We start from the raw sequence: 20,210 nt of genomic DNA on the forward strand, positions 1-20,210 counted from the left end.
TTACAGTGCCAGGGGCCGGGGTTCAATTCTGGCCTTGGGTGACTGTTTCTGTAGAGTTTGCACATTCTCCTCAGGTCTGTGTGGGTTTTCTCCAGGTGCTCCAGTTTCCTCCCACAATCCAAAGATGTGCAGGTTAGGTGGATTGACCACACTAAATTTCCCCTTAAGTGTCCAAAGATGTGCAGGTTACAAGGAGATATGGGGTTACGGGATAGGGCGGGGGAGTGGACCTAGGCTCTTTCAGAGGGTTAGTGCAGACTTGATGAACCGAATAGCTCCTTCTGCACTGTGGGTATTCTATGATTCTAATAGCAGAGTATTTAGAAATGTATAATGTAATCATGCAGAGTCAGCATGGCATTATGAAGGGGAAATCATGCCTGAAAAGTTTATTAGAACTCTTTGAGGTGATAACGAGCAGGATAGATGAGGAGGAGTCATTAGATGTGATATACTTGGATTTCCAAAAAATGTTCAATAAGGTACCAGACAAAAGGCTATTTAATAAGAGCCCATGGGTTGGGGGTAGTATATTGGCATGGATAGAGGATTGGCTAACTGATATTTGGGATAAGAGGGACATTTTCACGATGGCAACCTGTAACTAGTGGAGTGCCATAGGGATCAGTGCTGGGGCCACAATTATTCACAATATTAATGACATGGACAAGGGAAGAGAATTCTCTATTGCAAAGTTTGCGGAAGACACAAAAATAGGCAGAAAGACAAGTGATGAAAATGACACAAAGAAACTACAGAGGGATATAGACAGGTTAGGAGAGTGGGCAAAAACTTGGCAGGTGGAATATAATGTAGGAAAATGTGAAGTTATGCACTTTGGTAGGAAGAATAAAGGAGTTGAATATTATTAAAATGGAGAAAGACTGCAGAAAAGTGCAGCACAGGGGGATTTGTGGGTCCTTGTGCATAAATCACATCAATTTAGCATGCAAGTTGAGCATGTAATTGGGAAGGAAAATGCAATGTTAAAATCATAGAATCTACAGTGCAGAACGAGGCCATTCGTCCCATCGAGTATGCACCAGCCCTTGGAAAGAGCACCCTACTTGAGCCCACACCTCCACCCTATCCCCGTAACCCAGCAACCCCACCTCACCTTTGGATACGAAGGGGCAATTTAGCATGACCAATCCACCTAACCTGCACATTTTTGGACTGTGGGAGGAAACCGGAGCACTGGAGGAAACCCACGCAGACAGGGGAGAAAGCGCTAACTCCACACAGACCGTCACCCAAGGCCGGAATTGAACCTGGGACCCTGGAGCTCTGAGGCAGCAGTGCTAACCACTGTGCTACCATGCCACCCCTTTATTTCAAAGGGAATGGAGTATAAAAATAAGGAAGTCCTGCTAAAACTATATATGGAACTACTTAGACCACACCTGGAATACTGTGAACAGTTTTGGTCCCCTTATCTAAGGAAAGACATATTGGCATTGGACGCCATCCAGTGAAGGTTCATGAAATTGATCCCGGGTATGGAGGGACTTTCTTATGAGAGGGGTTAAGTAGTTTGAGCCTGTACCCACTGGAGTTTAGAAGAATGAGAGGCAACCTTATTGAGACATATATGATTCTCAGGGAACTTGACAGGGTAGATGCTGAGAGGATGTTTCCTCTGGTGGAAGAGTCTAGGATCAGAGACCATAATCTCAGAGTAAGGGGTGGCCCATTTAAAACAGCGATGAGGAGGAAGTTCTCCTCTCAAAGGGTAGTGAATTTGTGGAATTCTTTGCTGCAGGGAGTTGTAGAGGCTGGATTGTTATGTCTGCTCAAGACTGAGATAGACAAATTTTAAATCAGTAAGGGAATCAAGGGTTCTGGGGTAAGGCGAGAAAGTGGAGCTGAGGATTATATCAGATCAGCCATGATCTCATTGAATGGTGGAGCAGACTGGATGGGCCGAATGGCCGACTTCTGCACATATGTCTTATGATCCTATGGTCTTATGCTCTCCAACTCTCTTTCAACCTGTTTTCAGGGAACAGTAACATTTTTTAAAAATGAATTTAGAGTACCCAATTAATTTTTCCAATTAAGGGGCAATTTAGTACGTTCAATCCACCTAGCTTGCACATTTTTTGGTTGTGGGGGCGAAACCCACGCAAACACGGGGAGAATGTGCAAACTCCACACGGACAGTGACCCAGAGCCGGGATCGAACCTGGGACCTCGGCGCCGTGAGGCCACAGTGCTAACCCACTGCGCCACCGTGCTGCCTGGGAACAGTAAAATTATGTGCATATCTGAGTGCAGCCAAGAACAGGATGCTATTTGCTGCTTTTACTATGTCTTTTCATCAGCGTTGAAATCCACGTCGCAATCAATGCACGCACAGGCTTATTCTTTTGCTGAATTTAGATTGCGCTCGGTTAACATTGAACTTGACACAAATGCACAACCCTGCAATCGCCCTCCTTTTGTCCACCCCACACAGGCCCCTCACACACCGACGCACATACAAAGGTCTGTTCAGCAAATAATAGCAGCTAAAAAATGACAAAACGAAAAAGATCAGCTTTAATTGGTATAAATACAAAGCGATGCACGCTTTAAGGACAAACAAAAACGTTTGTTCTTGGAGCAGAACTTTTATTTTGCCCTCTTGAGAAACCATCGGAAATGATTTGGAGAGTTACTGATCAGATTTAATGGCAGTATGTGCAATCTTCTAAAGGTTTAGCCAACCAATCAATAAACAAAATCTTCAAAGTCTAATAATGACTTCTTAAAACATGGTTGAAAGGTTCTGTGCAATCCCTCATGCACATTTGCTAAAAGAGAAAGGTCTTCTTTAACAATAAAATGCTGCTTAAATAACATTTGGCCTATTAAGAAATGTCACACTGCTTGTGGGAGTGACAAGCTCTGTACCTGGGACAAGGTAAAGGTTTCATGCTCATCAATGCTGGCTTGAAGCCTGCCTCAGGGCTCAACATTACAGAGATTGCAAGAACAGGTTGCAGAGGTCCTCCAACGCAGTACGCCTACAGTGCTGCCTGAAGGGGTACCATGGAAACCAAGCTTGACAGGTTTCAGGGGACCTGCCACTGCTTCAGGCCCTACCTTTGACAGGCTGATGAAGACATCACAGCCATCTCCAAGGATGGACAAGCAAGTCTGTTAGGATGCTGGGGATTGAGCCTGACCTACATCAACTGACAGGATGATTCCCTCACACGTTGTAATCTAAAATTGCTTTAAAAATGGTGCCCATTATTCTAATAGATTTGCTTTAAAAGGGCTCAATAAGTGGGATCATATTGTCACCGCAAAAACCCTAAATAACCAGATCTTCAAAATAACATAACTGTTCATTAAAATAGTCTTATTGTGATCTTGTAAATAAAAGTAGTAAGTTAAGATTCCTTAATATTTATTTGGTTCCCACACAAAATTTAAAAGACATTTTGTTAATCAAATCTAACAGCCCTCATTAAATCTAGTCATAAATGGCTTTGATGCTAGAGTTATGCCAGACCTTCTCAAACATTTATTATTGGTATATTTTCCACTTAAACAGATTTAGAAGAGGATCTTTTTTGAATTCTCAGGTCTAAATCTAATGGGACGGCGAATTGAACTAATTATGTTCAATCACACAGTGGAAATGCTAATGAGTATTGATCCTGTTGTCAGATTTATTTTTGTTACAAAACTGCTCAGTTGGAGCTCAGTTCGCAATAATGTTTTATTTAGCGTAGAGGCAGGAGGATGTCTCAATTTAAAGGAAATGCGCATTATTGCCAGCGAGTCTTCTGAAGAAACCAGGTATTCAATCCAAGTGAAATCCTGACAAACAAATATTTTACAAATTATCTTAGTCATAATGGGAAACGTGGACAGAATCCAGACTTGGAGGGGTTAAACAAAGTACAGCAAGCAGAAGAGTTTAAACAGTAACCATCCCCACTTCACGTTCCCCAGGGGAGTAAGTGTAGATAGCGATAGAAACAGTGAAGAAAAGCATTTGGTATTCATACATCTCATAAACTATTAATTTCAACTACAAAGAGTTCTGTCAAACACTGATAAGGTCCAGGATTCCAGGTTCTATAGAATTTATACAGTCAGCTATTGACAACTTCTTCACAAGATCAAAGTTGGGACAGCAGGCATTCATTTTGCACCCTCTGCAACTCCAGCCTCCTTCTTCCAACTTTTTAATGATATAATTACTAAAAACACCATCTCAAACATCGGTAAATATGTTAACTTTTTCACAAAGTATTCTGCAAAATATTTAAGAGTGACAAGATCGCAGAACGGTTGCGAGATAAACAATGGCCATTTTTGATCTGAGTCTTTCCTTCCCTTGGAAGGAGTGTCTTCCATCGCTATCACATCAAAAACAGATTTCCCCATTTACGGAAAACTTGATAACTTCATTTGTAAAGAAAAAAAATTGAAAATATTGGCTACTATGTAAAAAATAAGTGCCCAACCGACCGTCCTTTGCAGTCCCCATGCTGCAATTAAAGAGCTGGTATCACCGGAGAGTCCAATGGTGCTACCCTGGGACATCATTAAAACTACTTTCAATGTCCCAGAGAAACCAACAAATAGGAGAGGTTTTACTGGGGTTCACACGTGACTGGCAATCTTGGCCATATTTCCATTCAATAATTCAGTTGAAGCCCATGTGTCAGCAATTATTAACACACGGCAATTTGACAGAGATTTCACCGTGGTCATTTTGTTCCAAAATAATTAACGAGTCTATATCTTGGTTATCACTTCAAATGTCCTGGTGGTGATGAGCAGTGCGCTTCCTGATAATTTAACATAATCCAGCCAGTTGTGAAGTGCTTTGAACGTTTCAAACGCGGGGAGGGTGGGGGTTCCACATGTTGATGTCTGTGGATGCAAAGTATCCACTGTGTCAGATGTAATTGTGTGCATATTAGCCCAAGGTCAGAACCAAAAAGCCCCACTTTGAGGAAAAAAAGAGCTAATTATTCCTGTAATCCTGTCCAATGCTTCTTTTCCTCTCAAACACGGGCGTGTGTGTGTGTTAAGTAAAACAGCTGGTGCATTTTTCAGACTTATTTATCCCTGAAGTTTAGAAAGTGTAACCTGCTCCTTCAGACCAAAATATGTAACATATTTAAGAATGTCATTCAACTATGTGTCTGGACTCTCATCAGATGGAATATTATACAATTATACAATTAATGGTCACATAAGGGCCACTTCCCACCATAGTTGGTATTTGACAGCAGCAGATTGTGTTTTGGTGGAATTTTTGCAAGCTGAAAGGAGGTCCCTCTTGTTCAGAACCCTTTGTCCAATGGAGCTCCTGACCTATCCACCCGAGGTACTCCATCCCCACATGTTCCCGCTCTCTCAAAACCAGTCCCCCACCCCTCTTGCTGGGGCTTGCCTGACAGGTCCTGCTGGAATATCCCAACTTACTTTCTCTTCCAGTTCTATCAATGATCATTGGTGTGCTGCTGGAACCAAAGAGATGCCACTCATCTTATTGGCCTGCAGCTCCCAGATGTGGGACCTCCTCCCAGCTCAGGGCAGAAATTTCACCCTGTGCTGATTAATGGCCATTGAATCAGCTTGGTGTATGTCTGTGTGTATTTATGAGTGGTGGGGGTAGAGATACAATTGGGTGGAGCTGGGCTCGCCCCTGACTTTTCAGCGGCTGTTACTTCCAAAACCTCCACGTGAAATTCCAGCCATTATATCTGCTACATTACAGTGGCTCAGGCATTGGATAACTTTCAATGAGTAACCAAAGGCTTACATTAACACTGCAATGAAGTTACTGTGAAAAGCCCCTAGTTGCCACGCTCCAGTTCCTGTTCGGGTACACAGAGGGAGAATTTAGAATATCCAATTCACCTAACAGCACATCTTTCGGGAATTGTGGGAGGAAACCAGAACAACCGGAGGAAACCCATGCAGACATGGGGAGAATGTGCAGACACCGCACAGACAGTGACACAAGCTGATAATCAAACCTGGGATGCTGGAGCGGTGAAGCAACAGTGCTAACCACTGTGCTACTGTGCCGCCTTTATCACTTCTGGAATCCAGGGTTACAGTTGCTTTAAAATGGCTTTTAAGCTGCCATTTTATATTTGAGGGATGATTTGTCCAACTCTAATCAATTTAGCAAAAGGGGTGGAGGGAGTGGAAATAAAGCAGTTTAATGACACCTTCCAACATCATTAACATACCGAGGGACTAAAGGGATGACAGTATAGACTGAACTTTATGTGCCCCCAACAGGTGTGTTTCCCATAGTGGGGAAAGGGGGCATGAAAAATGGCACAGGTGTCCATTCCACCACCTTCCCACCCACCCCCAAGCTCACCCCCTCATAATACGGGGGGAATGGGGGCAGACAGTTACTGAAATGGACAGCCTGCCCACCGCATTAAAATAACCATTTCAGTGTTATCAAGCCTACTGACCTTAATAATATGCTGTCCACATTTGAGTACGTTTTGGCATGGGTAGCAAAGTGGGAGTGCAGAGCCCGCTTTTTAACCTCAAACAGTTAATGGAGGTGGTAGTACGGATAACCTGCTTCGGGGGTTGCCTTTTGCCGATTCCGAGGTGGCCTTAGAGTGAACCCCTCCCTTCCTACCTACCTGCTCCCTCACTTAAAGCCACCCTCTCCCCATTATTGCCGCTCTTTCTAGTACTCCCAAACCCAATCGCATTGGCTGGAAGCTCCAGAGTGCGAGACTTCCACCCCATTGAGGGCGGAAGACCCACTTGGCCCCTGTTAACGAGCTCCACAGCGCTTTATTGTTGTGGGGCTGCTTGGCATGTTGTTGGATGGCATGGTGGCAATCGTTAGCACTGCTGCCTTACAGCGCCAGGGACCTGAGTTCAATTTTGGCATCGGGTGTCTGTGTGGAGTTTGCACATTTTCCCCACGTTTGGGTGGGTTTCTTCCGGGTGTTAATGTTTCCTCACACAGTCCAAAGATGTGCAGCTCAGGTGGATTGGACATGCTAAAATTTCAATAATGTCCAAATGGTTATGGGGATAGGGTGGAGAGTGGGCCTTGGTAGAGTGCTCTTTCAGAGGGTCGGTGCAGATTCGATGGTCTAGTGTCCTCATTCTGCACTGCAAGGATTCTATGGTTCTGTGGTCGGCTTCATATTGGATTGGATTGGTTTATTGCCATGTGTACCGAGGTACAGTGAAAAGTATTGTGCTGCATGCAGCTCAGATAGATCATTCTGTACATGAAAAGAAAATACATAATAGGGCAAACATAAAATACACAATGTAAATACATGGACATAGGAATCGGGGTTGTGGTAGTATGACTAGAGGTACTACGGTACCTGGGAGTCTAAGCTGCTATTGGTGGAGAAGGCTCGCTGCCCATCGGCCCAAGTGTTGCTTTCCCATTGGTCGAGATGAAGGTAGCTCCGCCCACGAGGTGGAGTATAAGAACCCGTGTTTCCCAGCAGCCATCGTTCTTTCTGTACTCAAGCGGCTGGGCACACTTCTTGTAGATTAAAGCCTTCGATTCGGACTACTCCTTCGTTTCTATGCTTATTGATCGCGCATCGGGGTGAAGACGTGTGAAGAGATCAGATCAATCCATAAGTCCATCAAAGTGTTTTCCCCGGGGATGTGCTCTCCAACCCCATATTTTTCAGTCCTGTGTCAACACTGCAGAATGAGTGTGAATATCAAGTGCCCCCAGAATGCTAATTATAGAATGAGATAGCACAGGAGACCATTTGATCCATCGTCCCTGGGCTGGCACTTTCAAAGAACAAACCGATTAGTGTTTCCACTTTGCTCTTACCCTGTAGCCCTGCAATCATGTACTCCACCATAATTATTTATATAATTCCCTCTTGAACTATACTTCACTGAGGGAGAATTCAGAATGCCCAATTCACCTAACAAGCAGGTCTTTTGGGACTTGTGGGAGGAAACAGGAGCACCCGGTGGAAACCTACGCAGACACGGGAGACTTCAAACAGTGACCTAAGCGGAAATCGAACCCGGGACTCTGGCGCTGTGGAGCAACAGTGCTAACCACTGACACATCTGAGTTTTCTGCTGGTTCTATTGATTGATTGATTGATTTATTGTCACATGTACCGAAGTACAGTGCAAAGTATTTTTCTGCGGCCAAGGGAACGCACACAGTAGACAAAAAGAATAATCGACAAAGTACATCGACAAATAAGTGATTGGTTCTTAGAATCATAGAATTTACAGTGCAGAAGGAGGACATCTGGCCCATCGAGTCTGCACCGGCTCCCAGAAAGAGCACCCGACCCAAGCCCATGCCTCCGCCCTATCCCCGTAACCCAACCTAACCTTTTTGGACACTAAGGGCAATTTATCATGACCAATCCACCTAACCTGCACATCTTTGGTCTGTGGGAGGAAACTGGAGCACCCGAAGGAAACTCACGCACAGACGGGGAGAACGTGCACTCTGCACAGTGATCCAAGCCGGGAATCGAACCTGGGACCCTGGTGCTGTGAAGCTATAGTGCTAACCACTATGCTACCATGCAACCCTAGATGATCACTTTTTGGAAAGGCTGGAGGCCCTCATTGACCTTCTTCTCAAGATGCAGGTTCACCTTCCACTGGAGGTGCAAGTCACTTCCTGTCACCATCTAAAATAATTACAAGGCTGGCTCTTTAACCTTTTGGACAAAAGTCTCTTGAAATAGCCACACAACAGTACCAAGTGGCCAGAACTCCACCAGCTGCCACTGAAATGTTATTTAATTAACTGCACAATAATTCCAGGGTTCTATGATGTTAAGGTTTATCGAAGTGCGGCAATTTTGGAACTTCTTAGTTGATATCAATGCAGAAGTAGCACACCAAATAATTTATGTTAGGAAAGTTCCAGAACTGTTAACCCTCATTTTATGGACTCCAGTTGATATTTTAAACATTATTACAGAATTATGATTTTTATTTTCTGCAAAAGGTAGTTTGCGGTATGCAAAACACTCCAGAATTTCTGAGGGATGTTGTAATGTTTTATTTTATTCAGTCACAGAATGTGGGCATCACCTGCGACCCTGGCGCTGTGAAGCAACTGTGCTAACCACTGTGCTACCATGCCGCCCCCTACAGCGCGCAACAATGGCCAAATAAAACAAATACGACATGAGCAGTAGCAGCATAGGGCATTGTGTGGAGGTGGGGGTTGAGCTGGAAAATGGGGCAAATCGTTCAAAGGTCCAGTGGCTTTGGTGGGACTGTTAAATACCACCGCTGTACAATTCAGCCCTTAGAAAATTGAAAGTCCACCTTTGTGCCTCAGTTGCTACAATTATTTGTTGCGACGTGGAACTGGAGAATCCGCAGAAAATGCTTCATGTTACAGCAGTTTCAGAATTAACTGTAGACATTACGTTGCCTGGCAGGAACCTAGCCGGACAACTCAGTGAACGAAAGGCCCTTGCATTTTAGCAGCTTTGCAGGCTAACATTTTATGGTCTCTGGAGATTCGACATAATCAATTTTTCCTTTTGCTGCTCCTTGCCATTCTAACCCCCCTATATGAGACACCCACCTCCATTGTTCGTCAGTACTGCACCCCCCCCCCCCCCCCCCTAGTACCCAGGTGAGTGAAGATAGGGAACCAGCAGGCAGGCACACAGATGTCTGGTGTGCAAGTAAGCCAACATGACAGTGTCTATTGAGCAGATACAAGTCAGATCAGCTCTTCTGGCAGTGGTCCCTGGTTGGAGAGAAGACCTTATTCCCTGATGTGACCAGTATGCCATTTAGCTGCCCTTTGTTGTTGTTAGCTTAAAGAGATAAACATCAAAAAACCCCATGCAATTCATCTCAATAGGATTAATGTGCGAACATCTGCTGTAGTAATCAATAAGCTGTAATAATTTATTAAAGAGAAATTTATTCCAAGAGAGTGGAGCACAGTGCCTCATGTGGAGCTTCTAATCTTTCAGCTATGAAATGCACTCACCTAGTCTTCCTTTGCAGAGACTCTCACAAGTGACTTGCCCGCAGTAGTGAACCATGGCAAGATTGTGCAAATTGACACGTGCTTGTCTAGTAAGTAAACAGTTTGGTGGGGGGCTGGGGTGGAAGAACATTCTGGCGTAGTGCCAGCATGTGCTTCGCAATCTCACCTTGGAATTAACCCTCCGAGCGCCGCTTTCTCATTTCAGCACATCTGTTGGCAGATTTTTAATTAAGCTGTCCAATTAATATTGCTAAATGGAGAACTGCATCTCTCTCTCTGTAAGTATGAGCTTCAAATTGAGATCAATGCAGTTCCTGGGAATGTTTTCAGACTGAAGAAATGCTCAGCGCAGGACGGCGAGCAGGAATTTGTCTTGCGTCAATAAGTCTTTCAGTTCAGGTCCTGTCAATAACTGACACACTGAGATTGCTCCCATTCTCCCACCATCCACATTAATAACTCCAGCTGACTATGGGTAAAGGAGCTTTGTCATCTGCGAGTCAGATCGCTAGGTGTCAAATACTGCATCTCAGATGTCACTGGGGAGTTGGCGGGGGGCGGGGGGGGGGGATGTGAGGTTGGGGGTAGGAATTAGCTCTTTGAAGGGTTCTATGAAACTGCAAAAAGGTCCACTACTAAGCACCGTGCTTATCCCCCAAAAAAGATTTTGCTGAAAAAGATTAAGGAAAAGGTGAAGAACGATTTTTCTCAAGAGAGCCCAACATTAATGTTGGAGATTTTTAAAGAAATCAATGTCCTGCTCACCTGCATGCTTAAAAGAGGCTGTGATTAAATTATCCATAATGGAGGCGAAATAGGAAACTGTGGTGGGGTGGTGGTTGCTGACGTTAGATGTTTAATTAGAACACCAGAGGCAGGGCGTTAAAAATAAAAATCACTTTTATTGTTTGTACAAATTTTCCATTCGTTATAAATTTCAGAATAATTCGTTACAACATTAATTTCAAACATTTGGTTACTATTGTGAATACTGAATTATTGAAATGAATCATAAAAAGGATGGGAGCAAATTATCCATGCTACAATTTTTTTTACAATGAGTTTAGCTATAGGTTTTACAGCCAGTAATTCCACTACCATACAAAATTCAAATTTTCCCTCATAAATAATTAAAAAAAAGAAATATACAACGCCAAGTGTTTTTGTTTTTCTGCACTTTGGAGGCCATTTACTTCTGCTGTCTCTCGCAGAATACCAACATGTGAGTCAGCAGCAATTTTGCCTCTGAGGTTTCTCGGTGTTAAAATGGCTGCCGTACTCGCTTGTATCGCGTACACTGTCCTTCAGAAGTAACTTGTGAATGAAACGTTTTCAGGTGTTTCGAGCGATGTCAAAAGATGCTAAGTAAATGCAAATCTTTAAGTGTTTTTGAAGAAATCCCTATCGATCCACTCTGAATTGCCAACGTTCAGTTTGGAGCATAATTTATTGGGTGGGTGACATTTTAAGAGGGATATTTCACTGTAATAGAAAATGGGAGGAAAATGTCTCTCCTCTCTACTGTAACTCACAAACATTAAAATAGTAGTGTAAAATTGACTAACACATAAGCAAGTGATTTAAAATGGAGTTATTCAAAGATGGTTGAATAGACACTGATTTAAGATGCTTATTTTTGTGATAAATCCAACATAGCCCAGGGTATGGCCAAAACCAGGTCTCCAGGCTGTAATTGTGACTGCAATTTGTAAGATTTTACAAAAATCTAAGCTCACCTTCGGGTAAAGTCTCTGAAGAAAGGTAACAAGTCAGTATTACTTGGTCAGTTAGTATTTCCTATTTGTCTCCTTGCATGCAAAAAAAAAATAAACTTATAATTATATAGCTCCTTTCATGATCTCAGGATGTCGCAAAGTGATTCATAGCCAATGAGTTGCTTTTGCAGTGTAGTCACTGCTGTAATGTCAGGATTCTGACAGCCAATTTTCGCACAACAGTCTCGTCTCCCAGAAACAGCAGTGTCATCATCACTAGATAATCTCTTCTTTTTTTGTTGATTGTGGAATAAATATTGGCAAGGCCACTGGGGATAACTCTCCTACTCTTCTTCAAACTAGTGCAGATGCATCATAGTCATAGAGTACAGAAGAGACCCTTTGGCCCATCAGTCTGTGCTGACAAAACTACACTAATTGCACTTTCCAACACTTGGCTGATAGCCTTAAATGTTGTGACATTTCAAGTGCTCATTCATGTACTTTTTACAGGTTGTGAGGTTTCCCGCCTCTACTGCCCTCCAGGCACCACCACCCTCTGGATGAATATTATTTTCTCAAATCCTCTCTAAACCTCCTGCCCCTCACCTTAAAGTTATGCCCCCTCGTTATTGACGCTTCATCAAAGGACCTACTTCCTATTCACCCTGTCCACACCCCTCATAATATTGTACACCTCAATCAGGTCCCCCCCCTCAGCCTTGCCGGCTCTAAGAAAACAACCCGTGTCTATTCAGCCTACCGTCACAGCTCACATGCTCCATCCCAACATCCTGGTGAATCTCCTCTGCACCCTCTCCAGTGCCACATTCTTCCTATAGTGAGGCAACCAGAACTGAACACAGTACCCCAGCTGTGGCATAACCAAACTTTTGTACACTTCAAACATAACCTCCCTTGATGCATAACCTGCGAACCTGCTACAAATGATAAAGCCTAGTGTCCCATATGGCTTCTTAACTATCCTATTATCCTATCCAGCCACCTTCAGGGATCTGTTGACCAGCACCCCAAAATCCCTCCACTCCTCAGAGCTTCCCAGTGTCCTGCCATTCATTGAGTACTCCCTTATCTTGTTACTCCTTCCAAAGAGCATCATCTCGCATTTTTCAGGGTTAAATTCCATCTGCCCATCCTGTCTATATCTGTCTGCAACATAAGACCTTCTTCCTTACTATTATCCACCCTGCCAGCCTTTGTGTCATCTGCAAACTTACTTATCATCAGCCACATTTACTCATCAATATCACATATACATATATCACGAAAAATGAGGAATCCGGCACTGATCCCTGTGGTATGCCACTGGATTCTGGTCTCTAGTCACGCAAACAGCCTTCTAACACCACCCTCTGTTTCCTACTACTCAGCAAGTTTTGGATCCAACTTGCCAAGTTACCCTGGATCCCATGTGCTTTTAATTTCTTTATCAGTCTCCCATGTGGGACCTTGTCAAAGGCTTTGCTGAAATCCATATAACTACATCAACTGTACTACCATCATCTGTACACCTAATCACCTCCTTGAAAGGTTCAATCAAACTTGTTAGGCATGACCTCTCTCCGACAAAGCTATGCTGACTATCCCAGAACAAACCTCGCCTCTCCCGAGCGGAGATTAATGCTCATTCAGAACTTTCGCCAATATTTCCCGACTGCCTGGTCCGTAATTCCCTGTTTTATATCTACCACCCTGCTTGAAAAAATAGGGCAGGATTCTCCATCCTGCCACCCCCGTTTTCCAGCGCAGCATGCCCCCCCCCTCCCCCCCCCCGCCGGCAGTGGGATTCTCCGATCCCACATCTGGCCCAGGGGTTTCCCAATTGTGGCCACCCCACGCCGTTGGGAAACCCGCTGGCATGGGTGCGCTGCCAGCGAAGCGGAGGATTCCGCTGATGGAGAATCCCGCAAGGTGGTCTTTCATTTCTATTTGAGGGGGAAAATAGGGTCTTATGTCTGATTCAAAGGACCCCTCTCCTGCAACGTACAACAATCGCTCAGTATTGCATTGCACTGCTAGTCTAGATTTTTGTAGATTTGGAGTAAAGGAAAAATTGCTAAACTGCTCATGTCGAAGCGAGGGGAAAAAAAATATTATTTTCAAGGCTTAATGGGCACAGAAATGTTTTCTGAATTGATTAGGTGAATGGTTTGACCACAAGACTATTTCATCCGCAGACTTCACTCAGGATTTATTTATTTGGGGTTAGAGTTACTGCTTTAGGAGCAATCATCTGCACCCATTTTGAAACGTAATTTCTCCTCCCGAATTTCTGCTTTAAGAAATATTCCTTGATCTGTTGAAGGGCAGGAACTTTGTGCAGGTTGTTTACTGCAGCTGAAAATGGATTGATCACAAAAAATAAACATTTCAAATCAGCATCCATGTCCACTACCTGTGAAAAGCCCAATGTTAAAGGACATGCCAGATGCCGAGGCCATGCTAAATCGTCCCTTAGTGTCCAAAAGTTAGGTGGGGTTACGGGGTCAGGGTGGGCTCAGAGTGGTGCCCTTTCAGAGGGTCTGTGTAGACTTGATGGGCTAAATGGCCACCTTCCGCATTGTAGGGATTCTATGGATTCCAGGACATTGCTGCAAACAAACATTTTGGAATTTGAAAAAAATATATAAGTGGGTTACTCATTTTCTCTGAACACTTCCACTTCTCATTTATGAAACTATGGGGGAAATAATGGATTGACTTACTGTCATCCAATCAGATGATGAAGAGTGTATTTTCTTTCCAGTTGGTGGAAGATGTGACACCGGCAACCCATAATGGGAGTGTGGAGGCAGGATAGATGGAAGTCATGTGACTGAGCCTTGAGACAATATCCAACCAGAATTGGCGTTGTGAGTAATGTACCTTGGTTTGAACAAATTAAAAATTTTGAGGGTCTAGTCTAGTATGAAGGACAGAACATAATGCTCTCCCCCACTGCAGTACTGGTGGCTTGGGGATATTTAATCAGGTGGGAGGGTGAAAGGTGGTACCCTGTTGCTTTCACACCTTTGTCCTGATTAATGGTCTTCCCATCCATCTACCAATTGAGGCCCTTAACTGGGCAATTAATGCTCACTTAAGGACCTCACCTTGCCAATAATTCTGGTATTCACTCAAAGGCAGGTTAGGGACTTGTCACACAGGAAGCCCAAAAAGCAAACCTTGTTGGGGTTTCTTAGGAGTTTCCGGTTCTGTGGGAGTGGAGGGCAGGCCCCTTGTTCAAAGGCATACAGTGTCTGATCAAGAGACCCCTTATTGGGAAAGAGTGATCCCAATGAGAGCCACCTTGTTTCCGACCACCACCCAATGCCCTGCAAACCTAGCTGTCAATCCTCCGTGGCTTGGGTCGCTCAAATTCTGGGACTTCGACAGGTGCATTACCAGCAGCATCCACTGCATCCTCAGTGGCGCTGCAAAGCAATGAAGAGTTGCTGATTGTTCGGCAGCTCTTGGCTGATGGGACATTTAAAAATAGCGTCCTGATCTCTGGAACGCTTGAAGCAATCCCCGAGCACCCCCTCCCAAGCCACATAGCACTATGGGAGTGTCCCCATACCCCCCAAAACACCTGCACAGGGCACCCCCGTCCAAATCGTCACTGTGCAAAAACCAGTGCCATCTGGACCCCTTGACATAGAACATAGAACAGTACAGCACAGAACAGGCCCTTCGGCCCTCAATGTTGTGCCGAGCCATGATCACCCAACTCAAACCTATGTATCCACCCTATACCCGTAACCCAACAACACCCCCCTTAACCTTACTTTTTTATTAGGACACTACGGGCAATTTAGCATGGCCAATCCACCTAACCCGCACATCTTTGGACTGTGGGAGGAAACCGGAGCACCCGGAGGAAACCCACGCACACAGGGGGAGGACGTGCAGACTCCACACAGACAGTGACCCAGCCGGGAATCGAACCTGGGACCCTGGAGCTGTGAAGCATTTATGCTAACCACCATGCTACCCTGCTGCCAGACTAGCACCCAGGTGGCAGTGCCAGGGTGCCTGGGTGGCACCAGTAGTGCCAGGATAACACACTGCCCAAAAGGTATGCACCAGTGGACCTCAAACTCCTTGGGAGACCTCCACAAGTGGCGTTCTGTCTGGTCCCCGTTTGTGGGAGCCAGTACTGAATAGCGCTCATTCGAGGTCCCACTGCCTCGGGGAACTGCATATTAAAGTGAGACTAGCTGTTTCACTTTAATATGCTGATTTGCCTAAAAGTGATCCTGCCCATAATGAGCAGGATTTACATCGCAACGTCTCGTGAGATTGTGTTAGATCTTGTGAGGCGTGGTGAACCGGGTAGATCCTGGGAGCGGGGTCCCCCGGCTCCTATTGGTCATGTTGCTTTTTGGGCACAGCGGGGCCTTTCGATTGCGCCCTATATTTCTTCCTGCTGTTCACACTTTCCCTCCTCCCACGGGTTCCTTCATCAGGAGTAAACCAAGTGGACAATGGCCCAAATTTGACCAACGAGGAGTATTAGCCTCAGCTTTTCAGCCAGCTCTCCTTCAGCAAGCAACTCACCAACTTCCCCAGTTAAAATCAGGAATGTGTCATGCAATCTATCGTAGCTGGCAACTGTGTCAGTGCGTGTGAGTTTTTAACAGAATAGAAATGCCGCCCGCAGTGGGTGTCAATTTAAAGATACCTGACCTGTGGAATGGGCCAGGTTCAATTTAAGACAATCATTTAATACCCTGCTTTAAGGCAATGGCCCAATGATGTCTAAACTGAACCAGCTCTGTTCTTGCCAAGCACAATGGGTTAAGATTTCCCCCTATGTTGAGTTAAATACAACCTTGGGCCTCATGAAATTGTCACCTTAAGTTTCAACAATGATCTTATTCCAGTTTTATTCCTCAGCAAATTCCAAAATTGGAGATGGGATGGGATTTCTTTTGGCAACATATGATGTGGAGATCAAATAGCTCTGGGCAGAGTGAGCTCGCTAATGTGCCATTTGCATCATCGAGATGCCAGAGGTTACCAATCTCTGTATAGGCACCGTAACAACATTGGGTCCCGATCTGCATGTTTAAAGCAGGGGACCCACTTTCTTCCTGTTGGTGTCCCACTCGCCAGAATGGGAGAACATCGGGACATGATGGCAAGGGCGTAGGATCGCGGCAGCTAAATGACTGCTCTCATCCTACTGCTGTCCCCAGCCCCCTTCCACCCAGTTATGCCCAGGCAGGAAGGGTTAAAATTGAGGGAGGCCTGTAGACAAAACCCTGGTCTATTAAAATGAAGGCAAGTAAGTCGTCTTTAGACATGCGTAGATACAGAGAGCCGTAATATCCTATCCTGTCATTCCACTCGGAAACATTTCCTTTTTCATTTAGTAGTGGGGCCAAGAACCTTACTTAAGAGTGGCTATGTTAACCAAACATTCTTCAGGCACTTCAAAGAGCTCTGGAGCAGAGAGTAAAAAATGTTTATAATGCAAATAAATAGCTTGTAAATCATTAGCTAACAGCTGCTTGGCATTTATATTCACATTCACAGATGTAAAACACCTGGCTCCACGACTCATTGAGAAACCGAGGAAGTGAATGGTTAAGATGGGCCTCAATCTGACCGACAGCACAGTTCATCAACAAAGGCACTACTGATCTCTGACACAGCACTTTGAAAACTTAATGCATTGTAACATTTTCCTCAATTACCAAATGCAGTTGCTGATGTCACAAAATTCAGACTCTGGGACAATTAAGCAGATTCCAGAAAATGCAACTGGAAATACCTTAAAACACAAATGTTTTATGTTTTATACTTCGCCTTTTGAGAAACTCAATGCTGTGGAATCACTTTTGAAGCTGATGGAATTTCACGCACCAAAGAGGCAACTATGGGCTGAGCTGTGTTGTGATGTTGGCCTATATATTGTTACAATTCCTCATTGATGCTTTTTAAAATGCCCCTCCACACATGGCCAGTGATTCCTGCAATTCAATCCCTAACATGCCCCGAATGCCTGGTTAATCTTGTGAGCACACGGGTGGCTGAACCCATGACTTTCCATTCACAGAATGCATAGGATGGTCTGCCTGCGATTCCCCCATTGCCACCTGCCTGTGAGCAAGGCTCCCAGGCTCCACACAAAGTCATAGGAATGGCATCAGAATGATCCTGGCAGCTTCCAAATTGGCGGGAAGCAAACCCTCATGTTTTATACTGTGCCCTTAACACAGAAACACACAGAGGAGGATTTCAAAGAAAGAGAAAATCCAACCATGGCGTCCGACTGAAATCGAAGCTTTGTTAACTGTGAGGTGAGGTTTATTGATGAACTGGGAGTTGGTGCAAAAATCTCGTGCTTAACTCACAGGTGAGAGGCAGCGAAAGGAATGAAGGTAAGAGAGGTGACCAGTAATCAGAAAGTAAATAGTGAGTGAAACTGGTCTTTGGCGGCAGCACACAAAAGGGGTGAGTAACAGATTGGTAGCCTGTTGGGAAGAAATTTAGGCAGGATATATTTCAGGTGGTCAATTTAGTCACAAATCAGCGCAACAAATAATAATTTCACCAGACAGAGTTAAAAGGACGAGGTGGATATTTTCCTAAAAAGACTTGGGAGGTCACTTCTGCTTTCGCTGCCTGGGTTGCAATCAGGCGCATCCTTTGCTGAACTCACCTGACTCTGCAGAATGAAAATCAGGCAGTGTTATTAAATGGTCAGATTAGTGATGTGCAGCAAAGACACAAATTGACCCCAATCTTTCAGGACACAAGGAAAGAAACGGCAACCGGTGAAGGCAGAAAATATTGCATGGAGCCTTAAATTGATCCAAACACCTTACATTCAAATTATACCACTGAATTTAAAATATTGCACATATTTCCACTGAATGATACAAAAGTCATTTTTAAACCTCGGCTGATGGACACCCAGACCCATAGAGACAACGAGTTCAAAAGTGGACATTCCAAAGTGGGAACTCTCAATGTAGCTCTCAGCCAAACAATCAAGTAGTCCATCTTGTCCGCGAGCTATGAGTTGCCTTTCTTCTTCTTAACAGGAGTGAGGCCATTGCTCGTTTTTAGCTCGGCATGCTGCACCTGTTAAAACAAACAGACGTCATGTTCCAGTTAGGTATCACCTGTACTTGGCAAGCTAATGGCTCCCTGAGGAGAACACAAAGGAAACCTCGGGAAGGTTCACAGGTAATTAACCAGTTTTAGCATAGGAAAGCACAGGGTATTCATTTTCGAAAGGAAGGCCTCACTCTTGTTTGCACTGTGGATGCAGATCTAAGTTAGTTAAATTGTTTGTCAAGGGTCTGGCCTCCATTTGCTGTACTCGCGCAAGATCTACAGTTAATTAGTAGTTTAAGACAATGGTATAGGGAAGAATCCAACTTTATTTTAAGTATGGGACTCTACTTTGTTAATCTGTCACTTGCCTTTTTCAGTCATGTTTTCCTCAGTCAATGGGCCTTCCAGTTCCATGGATGTACATAATGCAAGTTTTCAAATCTGGCTCAGTTAGTAAACCCTGCTCCTTACATTAAAACTATGTCCCCCAGTTATTGAACTCTCCACATGGGGAATAAATCCCTCCTATCCACCCTATCTCTTCCCCTCATAACTTTGTACATGATACTGGTCTCTTTTCTTTTCTCAGTGGTCACCTTTGGGTTAAACATTTGTGGAGTCAGGCTCCAGTCAGTGACTTAAGTGCGTACTCTAGGCTGACAAAGGGTGTTGCTAGCTGGGCCAGCATCTATTGCCCACCCATAATAGCCCTTGAACTCAGTGGCTTGCGAGGCCATTTCAGAGGGTATTCAAGAGTCAACCACATTGCTGTGGATCTGGAGTCACACCGAAGTCAGGTCGGGTAAGAATGGCAGATTTCCTTCCCTAAAATACATTAGTGAATCACAATCGACAATGGTTTCATGGTCAACATGGTGCAGACTCGAGGGGCCGAGTAGCCTCCTTCTGCACTGTAGGAATTCTATGAATTAGACTTTTAATTCCAGATTTTTATTGAATTTAAATTTCACAACCTGACGTTTTGGGATTTAAATCCAGACTCTCAGAGCATTACCCTGGATCTCTGGATTACTAGCCCAGTGACAATACCACTATGCCCCATCTCCCACATTCTTGAGCACCGAGGTGAAACACTGAGGGAGTGTGATCACGGGTGCTGTCATTCTGGTGAAGTGCTGATATGAGGCCCTGTCTCTCCTCTCAGGTTGGTGTAAAGAAATCCAATGACATTATTCATCAATGACCCATCCGCCGGCCAACATTCATCCCTCGACCATAACCTTAATCAGCTTTGTTTATTTAAAAATAACAGACAATCTGCTCACTAATTTTGTTGTTGTTTGTGGAAACTTGCATGCAAATTGACGGACACATTTCCTTACATCGCAGCAGTGACTACATTTCAAAAATTAATGCATTGGCTGTAAAGCTTTTTGGAAAATCTGGAAGTTGTGAAAGACACCACATAAATGAAAGTTTCTTTGTACAAC

General features: G+C 44.3%; 1 protein-coding gene across 1 annotated transcript in view; it reads right to left on the minus strand.

Moving 5' to 3' along the window:
• Nucleotides 1–15,672: 15,672 nt before the first annotated feature.
• The window catches only part of mctp2b (multiple C2 domains, transmembrane 2b), a 504,236-nt gene continuing 499,698 nt past the window's right edge, over nt 15,673–20,210 (minus strand). The window contains exon 23 of the mRNA XM_038813378.1: nt 15,673–18,783. Coding sequence (XP_038669306.1) covers nt 18,715–18,783 — 69 coding nt within the window. The 3' untranslated portion in view covers nt 15,673–18,714. The remainder of the gene's footprint in view (nt 18,784–20,210) is intronic.

Source organism: Scyliorhinus canicula, chromosome 12 (genome assembly GCF_902713615.1).
Source record: "Scyliorhinus canicula chromosome 12, sScyCan1.1, whole genome shotgun sequence".
Lineage (NCBI taxonomy): Eukaryota > Metazoa > Chordata > Chondrichthyes > Carcharhiniformes > Scyliorhinidae > Scyliorhinus > Scyliorhinus canicula.